Below are 19858 nucleotides of genomic sequence, written 5' to 3' on the forward strand. Positions count from 1 at the left end.
AAAATTACAATGATCTGTGTAGTTTGAGGTTGTGCAGTAAAAACTATCTACAGTTGTTCCTGAGGTTTTGTCATTAGAACGATCAAAGGTGCTTGGACTTCCACATTTAGAGGTGCTACTTGAAGCATCAGAGGTTTTATCAGACGACAGCTTGAATCCTGTTTTAAAAGTGGAGAATGTAGGCTCAGTGTTGGAGGCTGACTTGCAGCATGTGCTGTAACTGCCAGCCACGTTTGATATTTCTAGTTGGACAGTGGTAGTCTGAATGGAAACTTGAGGGACTGATAAAGTGTCTGTGGGATCTTGAGTGTCAAACTGATCCCTGTGTTGTGAGGAGGCAGCTACCTCTGAGTCCCTGACCCTGTACCTGCCCGCAGAGTAGTAATGCTCACCAATCTGAAAAAACTGGAGCCTCTCCTCCACCATGTCCCTCTTGCTCATGTCAATCGCACCACTGCGTGTCATCTCAAACATCTTCCCTTCATGGAAGGGGAATGGGTTTGGCTCGCTCGTCGGCGTGCTATCATCCGTTGGAGTTCGGGCGGGGGTGGTGTCTGGTGTTGTGGCCTGAGACTGGTCGTCGACTGCCAGTCCAAAAGGCTTAGGCTCACCATTGCTGCCCTGTGCCCCTCCCATGTCAACGACTTCTTCTTCTCCACCTTTACTGGGCCAGGGGTCAAAATCCAGCCCTTTAGTGGCAACAGTCTTAAAAGGAGAGTTAAACTCCTCTTCTAACTTATAACTAAAGTAAGTGTCTGAAAATCCCTCTTTATCTGAGGGTTTTTGTTCCTGCCCATTAACTCCATCTTTACTAACACCGTCAGAATTTTCACCATTGGAAGGCGTATCCTTTTTGACAGTGTCCTCCTTTTGGCATTCCTCTGGGGTTTTCTCCTCTTCAATAACTTCCAGTTTGGTCGGGGGAAACGAGCGGTCAGTGGACCTAAACGTGTCCGTTGCCCAGACGTCTCTCCGGCTGTCAGGAAGACCAAACAGCCGTAAGTCTGCCTGCTCGCACAGGCCATCGTCCTCATCCTGAAGTTCATATCCATCTAAGGAGTCTATCTCTGTCGCATCTGTGTCATGAGAAAACTCTGCCGTTGTGGCTATTGAACAGTCTGTTATTGACTGGTCATTTCCATTTTGTTCAAAGTCATAGTCCTCTCCTTTACCATTCGAACCTTTGGAACCGTTGCTGGAACCATTGCTGGAACCGTTGGTTCCACCATTAATGTCTTTGTTATTTCCATTATTATCATGTTTTTTTGATTTAGAAATCTTTTCCTTCTCCCTCTTCTCCTCCTCAGACATTTTGACAGTGAATTTCCTACAAGGAATTGGTTGGAAGATCGACTCATCCTCCCCATCTTCCCCATTTGACTGACTGTCATCTGTCCCGGGGAGCACCGGGGAGGGAGGTTGTATACGTATAATCGGCTCAGTCAGCAGATGCTTGTCGTGCTCTTCCTGCAAGTTCACCTCCATCATCTCCGTCTCCGTCTCTGAAGAGGCGCATGAACCTTTCCTCTCTGTGTCTGATATTTCTGAAGATGAGTCCAGAGGAGGAGGGGGAGGAAACTCGATGTACGCAATACCTTTATCTTTTGACACTTCGTGCTGCTCCTGCCCTATTATTTCATCTTGTATACCAGTTGTTTCTTGCTGGTTGAAATTATCAATTAATTCCTGCTGGCTATCGGTAGTTTTTGTTTCTTCTTTATTAGCATTGGCAAGGTCTGCTTCGGTAGCATGCACGCTAGTTTTGCTTTTAGGTAGGACCTCTATGAAAGAGAAAACAGCTTTTTCGTCTCCATCTGATTCCTCAGACAACTCCATGATGGGACTTGGTTTCCCTGGCATGAATCCCATAAAGCCATCGGGGGTCCTGGACATGAGTTCATAGCTGACCTCCTCAGAACTGGGGGTCTCTGGTGTAATGGGGCTTTTCCCTGAGCTGTCTATGAAAGAAACCTGCTCTAGTGTGTCATCGTCTGGGCTAATGGGGCTGATCGCTGAGCTTGATTTCTGTTTGACGGTGTGCAGTGCTCCCTTAGCATCCCTTTCTGCCTGCCTGCCCACCTGGACACTGACATAAACGGGTAATGTTTTGATGCCCTTGAAGTTCTCTTTGGTTGTTACAGCAGTTGGAGGGGTGATGACTTTCTCCAGCATTTCTCTGGGGCTAGTAAGGTTATTGGAGTTTGAGTCTTTGGGCGCGTTATCTAGAATTTCAAACGTTAGATCTGTTTTTGCTGGGGTTTTCGCAACAGTCTGTATTTTGGTTTTAGGCAGCGAAGGTATCTGTGTGGGTTTAGTTATTGCCTGTTTCTTGGTGAGGTCATTATCTAAAGAGGGCGATGTTGTTCTTACAGGAATTTGAGATTCTGTCTTTTTTCTGAGGTTTTTGTTAAGAGGTTCCTCGCCATCTTTTTTGGCCACTTCAGCAATTGTTTCCTTGGAAGCAGACTCACTTTTTGTGACTTGTTGGTATTTTTTAGCATCACTTTCTTTCTCTAATCTAGCAGTGTCATTGACGATAGGTGCTGCAACTTTCTGACCTTTATTGCTATCCTTAGTTTCCTGAGTAACACTGAAATAAATATCTTTTCCTTTAGAAGGTGCTTTGTCAGTCTTAGTTTCACTAATTTGTATCGAGGCCTCTGGGATGTTTTTGTTCGGTAGTTTGTCTACTTTGGAAGCTTTAGATGGTGATATCAATGCAGGTTTACTGGTGTCTTTGTCCTTCTCGACATCTATTTTCTGGCTTCCTTCTTGTGATGTTTCAGATACTTTTGATGCTTTTCCCCCTGATATAAACTGATAAACAGGAAGTTTGCTCTCCTGTAGTTTCTTTATTGACGGTTTTGGCTGAACTGGAGGAGGAATTTTGGTTGGACTAGACTGACTTTGACTGACTTTCTGAGCCTCAGATTCAAACTTCATCCTCACAGCACTGACTTTAGATGTTGATTTTACATGAGAGGGAGAAGAAGGTTCAGACCCACTGGTCTTAGTTTTTTGTTGAATTTGATCCTCACTGGAATGAGAGAGAACACTTTTCTGAGGACTGCTTGGTAAGCTAGAGCTTTTCTTTTCCGCTGTTGTTGGGCTGCCAAACATTTTACCAACCGAGGGCTCCCTGAGTTTGCTTTTACCAAACCCTTGTTCTGCTGCCTGAGGTTTCTGCTGTGTTTTCTCAGGGCTGCTGCAGGCTGAGCTCGGCCAGGACCTCGGTTCCTTTGGCTCTTGTCTTACAGGCTTTTTCTCGGGGGACTGCAGCTCGTCATTGAGCTTCTCTGTTTTGTCACGGAAGAACTGCGATACCTCACTGAGTTTTTCTTCAGCTTCTTTCACAGTTTGGTCCACCCTATCCTCGTAAAGCAGCTTATCCCTGCTCCTGTCATGTTTATCCTCCGTAAATCGCATCCAAACTGCATGTTTGGGGCTGCCCTGTTCTGTGGAGTAATGGAGCACTGTCACCTTATCAAACTGAGATGGCTCATCCCTGTGCAAGAATTTACCAGACTTAGGAGACCCGTCTTTTGACGACTTAGAGACAAACTCTCTTTTGGGGCTTCCATGCTGCTGACTCATGCCCTCAGCGCTACGACTACCACCCTCGTCAGAAGGTTGGTGGCGGTTTCTGTCGGCCACCATTGCTGAATCCTCTGTGTCAGAGTGAGACATCGAGGAAACGTCGAGTTTCTCTGAAAGAAGCATTTTCTCAGCAAACCTGTATGACTCGCCTCGGATATCTGATAGCTCATCATCACAGTATTCTATGGAGTGCTGACTCAGCAGTTTCAGAGCTTTATAAGAATCATCTCCAATGAGCTGAGCAGAATTTGGGCGACTGTCCTCCTCCTGTGACACCGGGGTATTAACGCGAGATGTTTCCAGGAAGGACGGCAGGGATTCTTCGGCAGTGAGCTCCTCCTCTTCCTGTTGGGCTTCTTCGTAATCGGTGAGTTCCTTTATTCCACGGTCACCTTTGTAGACGTACAGCTCTGGGTGTTTCTTGGTTTCCCTGATGATGACTTCAGTCGGCTCTGCTGTGCTGTGGCCCTTTTCAATATGAACCTCAATTATCCTTTCGACTTTGGGTTTGGATTTAGTGTCCCTGTCAAGAAATCTAGGAGTCAGCTCATCACCTTTGACTGAATCCTGGCTAGCCTTGTGTTCAAACAGGCCCGCCAGTTCTTTAGATGGATCCCTGCCTGACTGGAAAGCTTTCATGATATCTCTGACTGACATACCTTCCTCTATCATCTCCGAGCCATCGGTCAGTTGGGGCTTGTGATACACCATTCTTGTTGTAGTCGTTATATGAGTTTCCTCTTTTAGACACATGCTTTTGTTCATCATGGAATCCTCCTCTGGCATTTTCATCTGCAGTGCCTTGTTGGAGCTTGTTGAAGCTGCGTCTGGCTCCATAGTGGGATAAGCAGATGCAGCCTCCGCCATGAGTCCAGGTTCAGAAAGATCATCAGGCTGCTCAAAGCTCCTAATGTGGACCATTTCGGTCCTGGTCTCGGTTACACAGGGGGGGATGGGTGAATCGGTGAACAAAGGCTTGGGTCCCGTGCTCTCCGCACTTTGAGGAGCAGAGGGCGTCTTTTCACTCCTGGTCTCAAACCCGCTGTCGGACAGGGGACTCTTGTCCTGCTCATGAGATAGGTCCTCGGGCGATTCCAGTATAGTGTCTGACCCCTGATATGACTCAGCAAGTTTGCTTAGGTCCTTCTCTGACGGAGACCTGAGCATGCCCGAGACTGGTGGAGGCATTTTGAGTTTGTGCTCTTGTATTGACATACACGGTTTGAGAACACGTTTCTGTTTCTCCTCCCCATCCCTTTTTGCCTCCTCCTCGTACCTAAACTTGATCTCCGCCATCTTTGAGAGGGAGCTAGCACCGATGTCATTTGTTAGAAAATCTACCACTTTAGCTAACTCTAAGTCTTTGCTTGACATAGACTGGTGCTTGAGAAGGAGTGTCTCATCGTAAGTAGGGTAATAGTCTGAAAGAGCACCTTGCTGTGCCTCCTCAATCTCATCTCTGGAAAATTCCTCCCATTCATCCTCTGAGGCTCTCGCCTTACCTGCCTTAGCTTCACTCATGATGTCTTTCTGTAATATCTCACTGACTTTGACTAAATCTTCCTTCACTTTCTCCACTAGAGTAAACGGCTCCTCATCCTCTAACTTAGTCTCTTTAGGAGTGCCGGTACGTGATGTTTGGACAGTTTTAGCGGCCGTCTGCGTGTCCGTCTGTAGGATAGCAGTCATTCTGATCAGATCCTCTTTCATGTCTGCTACATCTTTCAGTATCTCCTGGTTGGAAGTTGCAGTTGGGTGGATGATGGGCGGCGTGATAAACGGTGGGGATTTTAACTGGGACTTTAATTTTGTTGCAGTGACACAGGAAGACAAAGAGGAAGAAGAGGAGGAAGAGGCACGAGGTGGATCAGGAAGTGCCATTTTGAGGGACCCGGGCCCTGGTTTGACGGGGGTGTCTGGGATGACGTTGAGCAGTGAATAAACGGGGACAGTTATTGTACTGGATGAGACTGCAGTGCTTGGGGAGGCGGCTACAGATCTCAGAGAACCGTAAGCTGAGCTGGCTTGTGCAGTTCTACGCGAGGAGGACCGTGATTTGAGAGTACCGTAACCCGAGACGGAGTATGAGTCTATCGCTTCATTTATGGCTGCACTGACACCGGTGGTTGCTGCCTGGGTGGTGGCCTGGATCCTCTCCTGAAGGCTGCTGCTTCTCTCTGAGAGAAGGCGAGAAGAAGGGGAGGACGGCGTGGAGGAGGAGCTTGGGTATTTAACAGGTGAGACCGATCCGTTCATCATGGACAGTTCTGCGGAAGCAATGGTTGTCTGGCCAGTTGATGAAAGAGACGAGAGGGACGTCCGCCCTCCTCGGGAGGACAGTGTTGAATCTACAGAGGTTTTCAAAGAGGACAGGGTGGAGATGCTCTTAACAGAAGAATGTGTAGGTGCCCCTGCATCTGTCACAACCGGGGGCCCGAGGGCAGTTATAAAAGGCAGATTCGAACTGTACATGTTGTACTGTGTCTTTGGTGATGCGGCAGCAGGAATCGGAGCGGAGGACCTCTCCGGTATAGAACCGTTGGGTATTAAGTGAAGAGGGGAAGTCCTTGATGTGTATGCTGAGGCAAGACTTTTGATCGATGCCGGATCTGTGGCAGATTTACATGGGCTTCCAGAGGACACAAGGCTGGCAGACCCCTGGACAGGGTACTGGCCCTGCTGGACCACAGTTTTAATGGGTGAGGGCATAGTCCTGTAAGACCTAATGGGGGATGAGGATGCAATGTCACTGATGGATTTAACTGGGGATGACAGCATAGGTACTGGTGGTGGGGCTCCCAATGTGGCTTTAATAGTTGCAGGGCATGCAGGTGACGGGGCTGAGAGGGGCCAGGTGGATTTTAATGGAGAAGCAGCTGGTGAGCCTGCCGGTGAATCGGTAGAGGTGAGGGAACCCCCCACTCCGACGGGCCTTGTTTGGCCAGGGACGGTAATAGGAGCAGTCGACCACGGTGCGTAAGGTCTGGTTGGAAAGACAGGTTTGTGAAGGTAACCAGCAGGCAGTGTTCTTGCTGTTGTGCTTCGCTCAACTGCGGCTTCTTCAGGTCAATTTGTAGAAATAATGAAGAAAGATGGCAAAAAAAAGAATCAAAAGAATGCGGAATAGTAAAGAGAACAGAAAATCATGTTGGGGAAGGAGAAGGAGGGAAAAAAAATGTGAAAGAAGAAGGAGACCAGAGGAGGAAGAGTTGTCAGTGATGCAGTCCAAGCATTAACGAAGGAAAAACAGCAGTTTTATTTGCTGATGTAAGATATTGACTGAATGATGGAGTTATAAAAAGAAACAGATGTGTTCCTGTGTGATTCAGGATTGGAAGATGACTCAAACAACAGCAACAACAATGTAAGGAATAAACTGAACAAAGCACATACAGCAGCAAAGTAAAATTTTAAAGACAATGGCGAAGACCGACAACTGACAACAGAAAAATGGCAAGACAAATGCACCAGGAGTAACACAAAAACAACTTCTCTCTTTGGACTTCAGAAGCTTCAATATCAGCATATGGATTCTGGCTCGAATTTCAATCCGCTTATAAAAGTGCCTTTTATCTGTTTTGTCCAAAAATGACATGAAGATAGATTCCTCAGAGACAATTTAGATTCTATGATACAATAGAGCCAAGGGCAGCAGAAGTTTCCATTTTCCTTTTTTTTTTTAAATAACAGAATATGACAAAATGTGCTTCCCGAGACTAAAGTTTCGGCCCATTTTGTCATGCAGCACCAAACTGGTGACAAGCAGAGATGGTGAAAAACTGAAAAGAAACACCTGAGATAAAGCCAAACTCAAGACCTCGAACATGCATGTCTCGTCCCAAACAAAGCTGCTACATCATCACAAAGCTACAAAAAAAAAAAAAACTCGAGGGGACAAATGACATACAAATAAAATTTTACTTTGACTCCCTTCCAAAATGCCCTTTTCACATTGTGTTAGTAAGTCAAAGAAAAATTTTGATGTTGCTGCATTTTGACTTGGTAGAACTCAGCAGTGGGAATCAACCAAACAAACCCAGAAGAAGTACAACTCACAACGTGGGCAAGCATGGCACAGAAACTTAAAAAAACACTCATTGACCCATGCAAAAATATGTACCATGTTGTAAACAAGCATGTGGACAGTGCATGTTATGTAGGATGAGAAATATATGCATTTATTACATTAGGTAAGTCACATCTGTCTACAAATTGATCACGCATTTTACAGGTTAATTAAAACTGTTAATAAACTAACTTATCCACGAAACTTGGCATAATTATACTCTTTAAAAGGGTTTGTTAGTGAAGATGTCAAACTCACTCAGTGCAGGCTCGGCCAGATAGCTGTAGCGCTTACGTAAGGCTAGGGATGCAAAGGTATGACGTCGTTCTGGCTTTTCAGTCTGCAACAATAGCAAACAACACAGAAACCTATCAGTTCTGGGTCACCCTGTATTGCATAGTGCTGCCCAAATGAACAACATTTGGACCTTGTGATGTCAAATTAAAGCAAACCTTCTAGTCTGCATTAGTTTGTAGTTACATATAAAACAAAGCCCATACTTAATTGCAAAATAGGGCAGTAAATTCTCCTTTAAGAGTATTCACTGCACTTTAATCCTCTATTTTGACAGAGCTTATTTTAATACTTAAGTGTTACTATGCCAAGCTAGTCAAATTAGCTTGCGTTAGTAATGATAAGGGTACGATACTCTAAATTACAAGTACTTAAAAGTGCAAATAATCAATTTTAATGTCATGTTAATAAACGTTAAATCTTGACTTATGGACACGTCAACTCGAGAGCCACGTATCACACTGTAGAGCGCAAGGGATAAGGACTGGAAATTAAACAAGGAGTTCTCCATATCTACTAAATATCATGCAAAACTGAGCAGCTAAAGGTTGCTTTGAACCCTTGTGGAAGCGGAAAGAATAAGGCTTTGAAGAGCAGAGCAGGGCCGCTAAAGATCTAGCGCAGAGGGCAGCAAATGGTGGGGAGGGTGTGGTTTACCTCATCCTCGGCATCTGACTCCATTTCCTGGTTCCCAAGATGCATTGCAGAAACAGGGGGAGTTACATAATGGAAAGCAGGAGGGGGAAAAGAAACATCAGGGTGTGAAAAAGGAGTGATTGACAGAAGCTCCAACTCAGATGAAGCGCTTTAGCAGACAAAAAAAATAAATAAAATAAAATAAAATAAATAATAATAAAAAAAAACCCAGACCAAACAAACATTAAAAAAATTAAATAAAGCGCCAACATTCAGTAGCAAAAACAGCAAATGAACTCAAGCCACAAAAAGCCAGCGTGATAATCAAAAAACTCTTTTGCACACAAGCCCTCAGCCGAAAGCATGTCATCCAAATCAAAAGGCAGGTAGGATGAAAATAAAACAGCCAATGGCGAGAATCCACTGCATAGATAACCGATATAGATCAAGAGAAGCTTTTAAACAGATAAAAGACACAGTGGCGGCGGTTTGGCCAAAGTCTTTCTCTGTCTTTAATTTTTCATCAGTGTTGTCTGGGGAGGGGCAGGGGGGGAGGGTGGTCGAAACTACCCTAACCATGAGTATGGTTATGGATGTGACAACAGAGAATGGTGAGCCCAACGCTACCTTACCTTCTTCACCGCAGGAAGTGTGATGTTCAGGTTGCACACGGCGGTCTGTGGAAGTCCCTTTACGGTCTTACACTCTTTCAGGAAAGTGAGGCGACCGCAGGGCTCCTGACTGGGATCCCTCACCTACAGAGAGAAAAGTTGCTTCTTTATGTAGCTTTTTCTTTCATAAGGTGGTCATGAATGCAGATTTAGTTTCAGCATGAACACGCGTGTGTGTTTCTTATTTCGCGGTTTAAATGTTCTTAAAAGTTTTGGTACTTTTCAACTGAATGAAGTCAAATTTTTCAGCTCTGGACACCAGGATGAATGCTGTATTCATAGTCATACAACGCAGCAGGAACAGAAGAAGAAGCCCATTTTAATGTCGCAATAGGAGGTCGTGTTGCATTGACGCAGATGAGGGTTAAAAGAGTAAAAACATATTAGATAGATAGATAGATACTTTATTAATCCCCAAGGGGAAATTTTTTAAATTATATATTAAATATTAATGCAGTGCTTTGAAATTTGCCCGACTCTGTGATGAAAGAATTAGCTCATAAAAGTTTAATGTTGCTGCTATAAACTTTAAGATGCAACTGCAAAGCCTGCTCGTAAATCAATGCTTAACGTCCATTAAGATAAAAGTATTACATTATCTGCAGACTGGTTTTCATAAATGAGGATTTCTTGAACAGACAAACTGAACAAACTATTTGAATGTTATTTTATTGACATGGTGCCTTGCTAGTGTAGTCTGAATTATTACTGGTGCTGTGACAACGTGGTGCCTGATCTAAATCTGCAACGGTAGTTTTCATGATGCCAGAGGATGGACTGTGAGCAGCGTGGGTCGATCAATGAGCCGAGGTCATTCACAGTGAAAAAAGGGAACCGGGTTCCACGCTGCGGACCAGATTCACTGCACATAAAACTAGTACAACGAGCATAATCATGGCTGCTACTTTTGTCCAGCGAAATTTCCTCTTGTCCCCTGTTGGACAGCCTGAGAGCAAGTTTATTTTATTTGAATGTTTTGTAGGTTTTTTTTTTTTTGCGACACACTCCGGCCTGAGGAGGAGGTGACGGTGATGACGGTTAGCATACGTTCGAGTACCTTGACGCAGAAGGGTAACCGGTTCTCCTTGAAGGCGTAGAAGTTAAGAACTAACTGCTGACCAGCTTTGGTCAGAGGAGCCAAGTTTCCATAACAGTCCACGTAGATGGGCCGGCCCTCCAGAACCTGACGTAAAAACGACAAAATGAACGTTACAAAATTTGCATTTTGAGAAGTTTTCATGTGCAGGGTTGGGATGACAGATCGAAACGTGTTTCTTACTTCCAGAAGTTTTTTCTAGATTTAAAATGATTTGGAACAAACGTTCAGTTGCTGAAACAAAAACTCATTTAATTTTGTCCTTTTTTCCTTAAGCTCCTTAAACCCGTTTTCCTCAACACATTTTCCGTTTTCCTAATGCTTATAGCCGGGTGCCTACATCCAGAGTGATCAAACAGTTTCATTACAATAGCCTTCACATTATCACTGCTATTGCGAAAAAATGTCTATTAATCTCCACAGAGTAAAAGATGATGGACGATAAAACCTTTTATTATTGCATGAAACTGAGCAGCATGTTATTCTCTGGTAATAACAGAAATAAAGGGAATATATTGCGTTAAATATACTATTTCAATATCGTCATGAGGTAGAACTTACGGTAGATTAATTAGCATTTATACTTGAAATGAAAAGATATAGAGTAGAATAAACTGCATGTCACCGCGTACCTCTATGTCTTTGCTCCGGGCCACTTCCTCAAAGTTCTCCTGCTGCTCCAGGGTTTTGTCCACCTTGTCGTCCGTCATACAGAAGCACCTCAGTCTGGACTCCACCGGGTCGTTCATCTTCGCAAACACCACAAACTTGGCCATGTAGGGCACGCAGATGAGCTCCCGGTAGAGCTGCATGGCCAAGCCCACCGTCTCCGGGATCTGGTGGCAGTCTGCCAGCCAGAACCTGCGCAGGTGGCAAATTAAGCGATGGACATGTAAGACACCGGAAAAAAAGATGTAATAAATGTATTGTATGTGTGTGTAACACATGCGGGCGTGTTGCGTCTCACCTGGCAGAAACGTTAGTGGTGAAGGAGACGCAGTCGTTGACGAACGTGAGCGGAGTTGTGCCTGTGATGTCTTCCCACTGCGCTGGTGACGTACCGCCTGGGAGACATATATTGTCAATATATTTAACGTGCAAAGCAGTTCATATTACTTACAAAACATATCTGATGGCAGGTCTACTAAGTTATTTTATGAAACAGTGCATATATACGGTACTGTGCAAAGATTTTATTCTCCTATGTTGATGTTTACAGAGTCTCATCCATCACGTGCAGCCATCAGGCAGGTTTTTGATTGATATTATATTGATATTTTTGCAGCATGACAACAAGCCGAAACATTCAGCCAAGACTCATAAACAATTATGTTCTGTGAGAAATGTTGAGGTTTTTTTTTTTAAGGCAAAGGGGTGGTCACACCTCACATTTATCCCAAACTTGACACTTACACCTTTGTTTAATCTTCCTTAAAGAAAGAAAGATTCACTCGAAAGAAGTAAAGAAAGGATAAAATGTCTTTACTTTCCAAAAACTTCCTCTCAACATCTAAAACTCCTCACAAAGACAGGAGTTCAACAGCTAGCACACACCTGTAATGCTACACAGGAGGCGGAGGCAGGGAGTACAGTCTCCCTTGTAGCCGTTGGTAAGCCCCTCCCCTGAGAGGGGCGGGACTGGGATCGTCATGGTGATGGGCTTGTGGAACTTCCTCCTTCTGGGCTCCACGGTAACAATGGGGCTGAAGGTTGCTCGGTTACCGAGGATCTTCTTCACGGTCTCGTCAGGCACCGGTTGCGCCTGGAAGAGAGGAGGAGGAGGAGGAGGAGCAGGAGGAGGAGGAGGAGTGGTGTGTGTTTAATGTGGGCGCTGCTTTGTGTGTCTACTGTACACACTGCTGATAGCAGCAGACATTTATATCCCTCAACTCACCTGCAATCCAACCTTGATCTTCTTGGTTAACGCCCCCTCAGGGAAGGAAGCCTGAACCAATGGCACGCTGCGGCTGCACAGAGTCCCGCCCTCTGGTCCCATCTGATTGGTCTCCTGTCTGATCCGAGACACGACGGCAAAGTACTGCGGGAAGTCCTTGGTGATGATGCGGCAGATCCTCTTCCTCTCCAGGTCAGTAGGACTGTCCAGTTCTACAAAGAGGGAAAAGACATGACTGGTTATAAATCATCAAATCACATATCAATCACTTGAAATGTATTCATCGTGTTAGAAACGGTTCAGTTTGCGGTTCTGCCGACCTCAGACCTGAATCAGACGCAGGTATCTTATTTATCTTTATTTAACATGCTTCATTTAACTTGTCCTGTGATTGTGTGACTTGCACTCTTTAAAAATGTGCCTTCTGAAGTAATTGGTGTTTTTACCAACTATAATTATGACTTACTGGTCTTATAAACGAGAAAAAGGGACAACAAATGCTTCATAGAAATGATTACCTTGGATAACAAAAACGTCAGACAGACTGTTTACATGCTCAGATGTTGTGACAAAAAGTGACAAATCTGTTCGGTCGCTTTTCTATGATGCATCAGTCAGGTATAAAAATCCTGTAATGCACGGCCCAGCAATGCTCAGACCTGACCCAGTTACAGCGAATGCACCATTTTTTTTTATCAGGACTGTCTTACTTTCTAAAAACAAATTCAGATTCTGTAATCACAAACTGCACAAACACAGGCTTAAAAAAACACTCACAGGCATGTTTTATGTTAAACCCAAGGATGACGAGTCAAAATGTAAACTTGACGTGGTGACAGGACAAAGTTTTGATCCAATAAGAGGCATGTGGATTGGCTCATTTCCAGGTCATTTGTGTTTGCTCCTTAATATGTAAACATAAGCAGCAAGGCCCATCAGTCTAATCAGATCATCGACCACAAATGAGCTGTCTGTGTTCAAAGATTTTCCGGTAATTTAATACAATTATCTCATTATTTGTCAACGACATCAACATGTTTGTCCCAGATAATTTGCATGTTCTGCATATCCGGTATCACTATTATGAAAATCAGTGTTTGTTCATTAATATGTAAATGTATGCACCGAAATCTGAGTCCATCCTCTATTTGGAGAACCTGTGCTCTAAGTATGAAGTCTCTACTACGTCTGCAGAGGGACAGACGTCACCATGACAACACAAGCATATAAAACCTGTTCTTCACCTTCGTCCATGCCGTTGAGGAGCTGGTTGAGGTCGTCCGTCTTGCAGTCGTACAGATGCTCCTTCCAGCTTTCTCCGTTCTCGCTGCGCAGCAGGATCAGCTCTCTCTCCCGACCACGCATCGAGCCGAAGTGAGGGATCTCTACTATCACGGGCCTGGCAGGGGACATGTCATGGAAATATGGTTGAAAAAAAGAAAGAATTCATGTTTTAATAATTTATGACTGCAAGTAAGAAGTTGGTCTGAGCACGCAGGAGAGTCGACAGTTTAGTTCTCTCTTAATATGATGATGTGGGAAAATTAATTGACGGCTACTCCGATTCAAAATTAATATAACATATCTATTTCTACCCATAGAGCACCCTAAATTGTACACTCTGGTCCTTTAAATCAGAAATATGAATGACAGATTCGTCATTGCAGTAAGCATGTGAAGGATTGAGACTGATTCTGTTCTTTAATTCTACGGATAAAATGTTCATGAAATCTTCAGCGAGCTGCTAGAAATGAAAACAAACACTAATTAAAACACTTTCAGGTATGAGTGAACTGTTGTGCTGATGATGATGTTGCTTCATAATGAGAGCTGCGGCCGTGCTGCCGGGTCGATGGGACGTTCACAGTGAATGTAACGGAGTCGCGTGATGTGACGAGACGGATGAGATGCGACGAAGGGCGGGAGGAGAAAGCTGCACAGCCCTTAATTAAACAAGGCATGATGGCAACACAAGAGAAACAGATGGACATACTCATACAGAGAATATGCACTGTGGAGGTGTCACAAACCACATTTATTGATCACTTCCTTGAAAATGCTTTTTTAAAAAGACTCGAAATTTCCTGATTGCATTTCCTCAATCAGTTTCTTGCCTGATTTCTACAGTGATACATTATTTATTATTTTCTGACAGCATTATATATCAATTTAGGTTGTTAGTGGATTGTCTGTTCCATTGAATTGCATTAATCTTATTAGGTGTACCTAATAAAGTGGCCATTACGTTGGTAATTTTATAGTGATATAGTTTGAAAGTGTTCCAAACACTTAACATAATCCTGAAGTGAATACGGCCCCGGGACCCTGATCACGTAAAATGTAACATGGATCAGTGAAACTCAGCGAACCAATCACACAGGAGTTGCTGTGGCAGGACATAAAACCGATCTTAAGGATGGAGTAACAGCAGTCATGGGAAGCAGGATGATGCTCGGCTTGCGGAGGAAGAGTCTCATGCCCAGCAAGCGCAGTCCAGACCAACAACAACAACAAAAAACAGCCGCTCAAAAAACTCCACATTCAGTGACGTCAGAGGCCCACTGAGGTAAAACAATACGATGGTCTCTGGATGAAAGTGGCTGGAAAATAACTGGTAATGGATTTCAAAGTAGTACGTGTAGTTTTAGGAAGAATTTTTATAATGTAAAAACTTTGTGTCTCTCCCGAAAATAAATCCACCCCATCTTCCAAACTCTGCGGCACCGTTTTCTTCCCAAAACTACATATTAATGCTGCATCCCTAATAAATCAAAGTCAAACGGAGATGGGTAACATAATCCATCAGCATGAATCAGCCTCGGTCATGTCGTTTCCTTTGGGGAGGTGGGAGGCACAAAGAGGAGGAGGAGGGAGCGAGGAAGAGCAAATGGGAGTGCTATGTTTAGTTCCTACCCAACAAATCTAGTTCCTCTGGGTCCCAGCTGTAGCACGGGACTAACCAGGCTCTCGCCTTCATTAAGGGCTGGCAGCTTTCTGGGGAGATGTAGTTTACTGCGTCCGCAAGATAATGAAACACACATATACAGAAAACACACACACACACACTCGCAGTAGTCAGTAACAGGACACACACTGACACACACATCACCGGGCTACGATGTAGTATCAGTGATGAGACGATTCCCGTTTGCTCTTTTCAGGTCGTGACACATCAGTAATGACAACCACACCCACCCACACACACCCACACACCCACACACACACACACACACACACACACCCACCCACCCACCCACACACACACACAGTCAGAGCTGCTGGTAGGTGGATTGTGTGCAGCACATTCAGTGTACTGTGTTAATGATTTACACTTTGTCTGCTGCACATCACAGATTCTTCTATTTTAATAATTTATTAAGTATATATCCCAAATAACTGCAGGTCAGAGCTTCATATCTTTCCCTAGTCATTAAGTTGTGATCCAGATTTTTTAACCAAGCCATCATGCGCTGTAAAAAAAAAAAACATAAAATAAATGAAAAAAAAGTTGAACTGCGGTAAAAAAACAACAACAGGGAAATAAAAGGCAGACTTTTCTAATCCTAACCCTGTTTTTTAAGCTGCAGTAACTACTCATGCGATGTCGTTAGTTTTGGTCGTCATGATTATGACTACTGCACGTTGCGCATCGCAGGAAATGTATGCCCTTCAAAAATAAAAGCACTGCATCAGAAATGTAAGATTTTTTTTTTTTTCCCACACACTCATCCACTCATAATGGCCCTTCAACCCAGTTTTGGGCCACGACCCACAATTTGCAAACCACTTTTTCCTATACCGTTGCTTTCTTGACTCCATTAGTGGTTTCTAACCTTTTTGAGAAAGGTTGGCTCTGCTCCGTTAACACTGTTAATGATATAAAAGTGTATGTTGGTAGAATCTTTCTGTTTATACTACACACATTGGAGGCAGACTTTTCAGCCTCTTATCCAGCACTTTTCTGAAATCTATTACGCCTCTCACCTTGTTATCAAGAGTTCACACACTCTCAATCACATCACACGTTCTTTATCAAACATGCAGATGTGCGCTGCATTTTGAGTTTGCTGCATTCAAACTAGTAACTAGTGAACCGTTCTTCACACACTGCTCCACATACGTGTGTTAGTATATCAAAACTGAAGCATGGGCACACATTCACTTTACAATATACACTTTCACACATTTCACAACCATTAACAATGTTGCCTTCACTTTGCTAAAGAGAAACTCAGCTGCAGCACACTGCAACAACACAGACTCCTACTGCAAATCAAACTGCTCAACATGCACGAACACACGTTCGCACTTTTAGATATTAACGCAGGAGGCTGGAAATGATGATGGCAGGAAGCGGGAGGAAGGAGATGTCCAGTCACAGAACAGAAGTGCACAAAAATAAGCCGTTAAGCAAACAGCGGGAACAACAGCAGTGATGCGGAAGAAAAATGAGGTCTTACCCGAGGAACTGAGCTCCGGCCGGTCCGACCTCCACCAGTCGGCTGGCCAGGCCTTCTCCCTCCACCATCGGAGGAGGGGACGCCAGTTTGTGCCTTTTCACCAGTCGGCAGGTGATCCTGGTGGGCGCCGTGCACTTCCTGGGCGGGATGATGATGCGCATGCCGTTGTGTCGACTCCCTCGCATGGAGCCGCCCCGGGCGTCCACCATGAAGCTGACCAGGAACCTGCCGGAGAGCGAGAAAGGGAGAAACAGGGAGGAAAAGATAAAGAGTGATAGGAGACGGAGAAACAGTGAAGCAGAGAGTACACAGACAAGAGGAAACAAAAGTGATGGAGAAATAGAGGTAACCAGAGAAGGAAGGAGACAGAAGAGATGGAAGAAGAAGTCAAATACATGTTGGTTTAACGGCAGCACTGATGACAGAGAGGAGTTTTAGTCGAGGTGGAGTCGCTTCCCATGCTGTGATCTTCAAAAAACACAGACAAAGTAAGTGTGAGCAGAGAAATAAAGAAAGAACAAACACGTGAGGAGGTTTCTGTGTTGGCCACGGCTGTGATTTCAAAAAGTGTTTTTTCAAAGCTCGGTAACAAACTCTTTGTAATTTTTACTCAGAATAAACTCAAGTAAAATGTACTTACTATCATAAAATCAAAACTTTTCAAGTAGATTGTACTTGACATTTTCTTCCTTCGACACAAAATGTACTTTCCGATCCTTTGAAAGGAAATTTGAGTAGCTCAGCATCTAACTACAAGATCTCTGTAAAAAAAAACAAAATTAAAATAAAAAAAAATAACACTTGGTATTGCAGGATTATTTAACTAGATTTTCTTTACTTTATTTTAAGAAACTTTTTTTCCAGTGCAGAAAACAACACCGCCGTTGGTAAATAGATGTCACAGTTTGGCTCCATCCATTTGCAGAATAAAATTAATACTTGTTTTATTGGACCAAAAAAAAAGTTAGATTGTTCTGTGTGAGTGTTTATAAACAGCCAAGATGCCAAAGCAGGAGCCTCCAGTGTTTCATGTGTTTGACCCACATTAGGAGAGATTGTACTTCTGTCTGTAACTCATTTAAATCATAGAAGAAAACCATAATTCACACACACACACACACACACACACACACACACACACACACACACACACACACACACACACACACACACACCATGCAATATGGATACGTAAATTTCATGTTCGTTTGTGTGCAGTAATTGAACAAATAGTGAATGAATTGTTCCTTTAAAAAGACGATTAAGTCCAAAACACAGAGTGATGCTTCTTTGACCTGTTGTTGCAATATGGCCATGTAGAATAACATTATATTTAACTGGCTGTTGGTTATTGATGTTTTAAAGTGAACCTACTGAATGCAAAAGAGTAGATCTTTAAGATCTTGTATCATAAACTCATTCAGATCAGTTATAGAGAGATTTCTTCCAAACAAACAAACAAACAAACAATCCAAACCACTTTCTGTCAAGAGTGTAACAACACAGTTCATGAGGTGAGAGGAGCAAACACAGATGTTATGAGTGAACGGAGAAGGGAAGGGGAGAGAGAGGGGAGAGACAGAGGGGGGATGAGGGGGTGCGATGTCACCAGAGAACAAGGTGGTGGTGGTGGTAAATAAAAAGAAAGGGCAACCAATCACAGTCAATCACCTGCTGTCGTACTGCGGGAGTGGAGAGGAAAAACTGCAGGATGGACGACAAAGCAACGCAAGGAGGGACAGGTCAACAACAGAGCTTTGTCATTGGAAATACCACTGACAATTACAAAGGAGTCCTTTGGAGGAGGAGTTTGATATTTTGGGAATCACTCTGGCAGAGAGTTGGAAATTCCACCTGAAAAGACTTTAATTGCTCTTTCTGCACGTGTTAATTAGCTTTAAAAGGTGCCTGTAGAGTCAGGCTAGCAGTTTCCACCCGTTTCCAGTCTTTGTGCTAAGCTAAGCTAAGCTAAGCACCTTTCGTGTTCCAATCTAACTCTTTTCCAGAAAAGCCAATTAGCACATTTACCAAAACATCAAACTCTTGTTTTATAAATCACAGCTCCTTCATCTCTGCAATTCGATGAGTAAAAAGTGGTTCTGCTGCTGGAAGGCCAAATTATTTACCATCAGATTCAGATTTATACGTAGAGAGAGAAACTAGACGCAAGTTTCTATCTCTAACAGCAGCTAATATAACATTAATTACTGAAACGAGGGAAGTGATTTTTGTTTTTCTCACAGATTTTCTTTACAATTTGAAAAGAGCAAACAATCAGACGGGGTGAGGAGAGACCTCTGCAGGCCGGAGCTGTTCTCTCGAACGGAAAGAAAATGACAAAGAGAGAATCGGCAGGAAAGACAAAAAGACGAAGAATACATAACAGGCAGGTGAAGACACACACAGTCGCTTCATCCTTTGCTCTAAAAACTGAAAAAAAAAAAACCAAACTAGCAGCTTTTCTACTTTTCCCTCCTTTTCACTCCATCTTTGTGAATAAGGTGAGACGGCACAGTGGATGTTTCCCAGTTTTCTCCTTCCCTCTGTCCTCCTGTCTGTAGCCATTCATCCGTTCACACACACACTTACCCGGAGTGTATCGGCGAGGACACCAGGTTGACATTATCCAGTACGTCTGCCGTCCAGCTGTATCTCCTCAGAGAGTCGTTGTCGAAGTCCTTAGCCACCGACAAATGCTGCGGAGGAGATGACAGCGCTTGTGAGTGTGCGTGTGCAGAAGTTTCTGCAGGTGGAAATTAACATCTCGCTCAAAAATGCACAGTAAAAAAATACTGGCGCAGAAAAATGAAGCATTGAAAATAATAAGATGGAGACCGTCACTTATACTGCTTGCAGGATTTATGGCTGACTCATAAAATGATTTTTAAACATATGAGTGCAGCAGCTGTCACGGAGTGAAAAAAAAAAAAAAAAAAAAAAAAAATCTGGAGATGAAACGTTTCATTAGGACACAAGCTGTTAAAACATCTTGAGGACATTCAGATAGAAAAACATAAACACAACAACATATGAAAAATTGGTAAAGATGCAACCAAAAACAGGCAAAAATAAAACACGGACATGTTTACAGACACACAGACGAAATGACTGAGAAGTGCGACGTGACGACGGGTCTGGTGGTTT

At 43.6% G+C, this 19858-nt stretch overlaps 1 protein-coding gene across 1 annotated transcript in view; it reads right to left on the reverse strand.

Moving 5' to 3' along the window:
- The window catches only part of LOC138204714 (ankyrin-3-like), a 96513-nt gene that overhangs the window by 16437 nt on the left and 60218 nt on the right, over positions 1-19858 (reverse strand). Inside the window, exons 29-42 of the mRNA XM_069160148.1 lie at positions 19304-19410; positions 18386-18418; positions 16715-16939; positions 15168-15266; positions 13499-13653; positions 12255-12466; positions 11915-12122; positions 11328-11424; positions 10993-11221; positions 10322-10447; positions 9226-9348; positions 8615-8641; positions 7922-8003; positions 393-6656 (exon numbers count right to left, since the gene is read on the reverse strand). Coding sequence (XP_069016249.1) covers positions 393-6656; positions 7922-8003; positions 8615-8641; positions 9226-9348; positions 10322-10447; positions 10993-11221; positions 11328-11424; positions 11915-12122; positions 12255-12466; positions 13499-13653; positions 15168-15266; positions 16715-16939; positions 18386-18418; positions 19304-19410 — 7987 coding nt within the window. The remainder of the gene's footprint in view (positions 1-392; positions 6657-7921; positions 8004-8614; positions 8642-9225; positions 9349-10321; positions 10448-10992; positions 11222-11327; positions 11425-11914; positions 12123-12254; positions 12467-13498; positions 13654-15167; positions 15267-16714; positions 16940-18385; positions 18419-19303; positions 19411-19858) is intronic.

The sequence above is a fragment of the Embiotoca jacksoni genome, unplaced genomic scaffold, assembly GCF_022577435.1.
Source record: "Embiotoca jacksoni isolate LCO1_2020_lvr unplaced genomic scaffold, fEmbJac1.0.p SCAF_26, whole genome shotgun sequence".
Classification (NCBI taxonomy): domain Eukaryota; kingdom Metazoa; phylum Chordata; class Actinopteri; family Embiotocidae; genus Embiotoca; species Embiotoca jacksoni.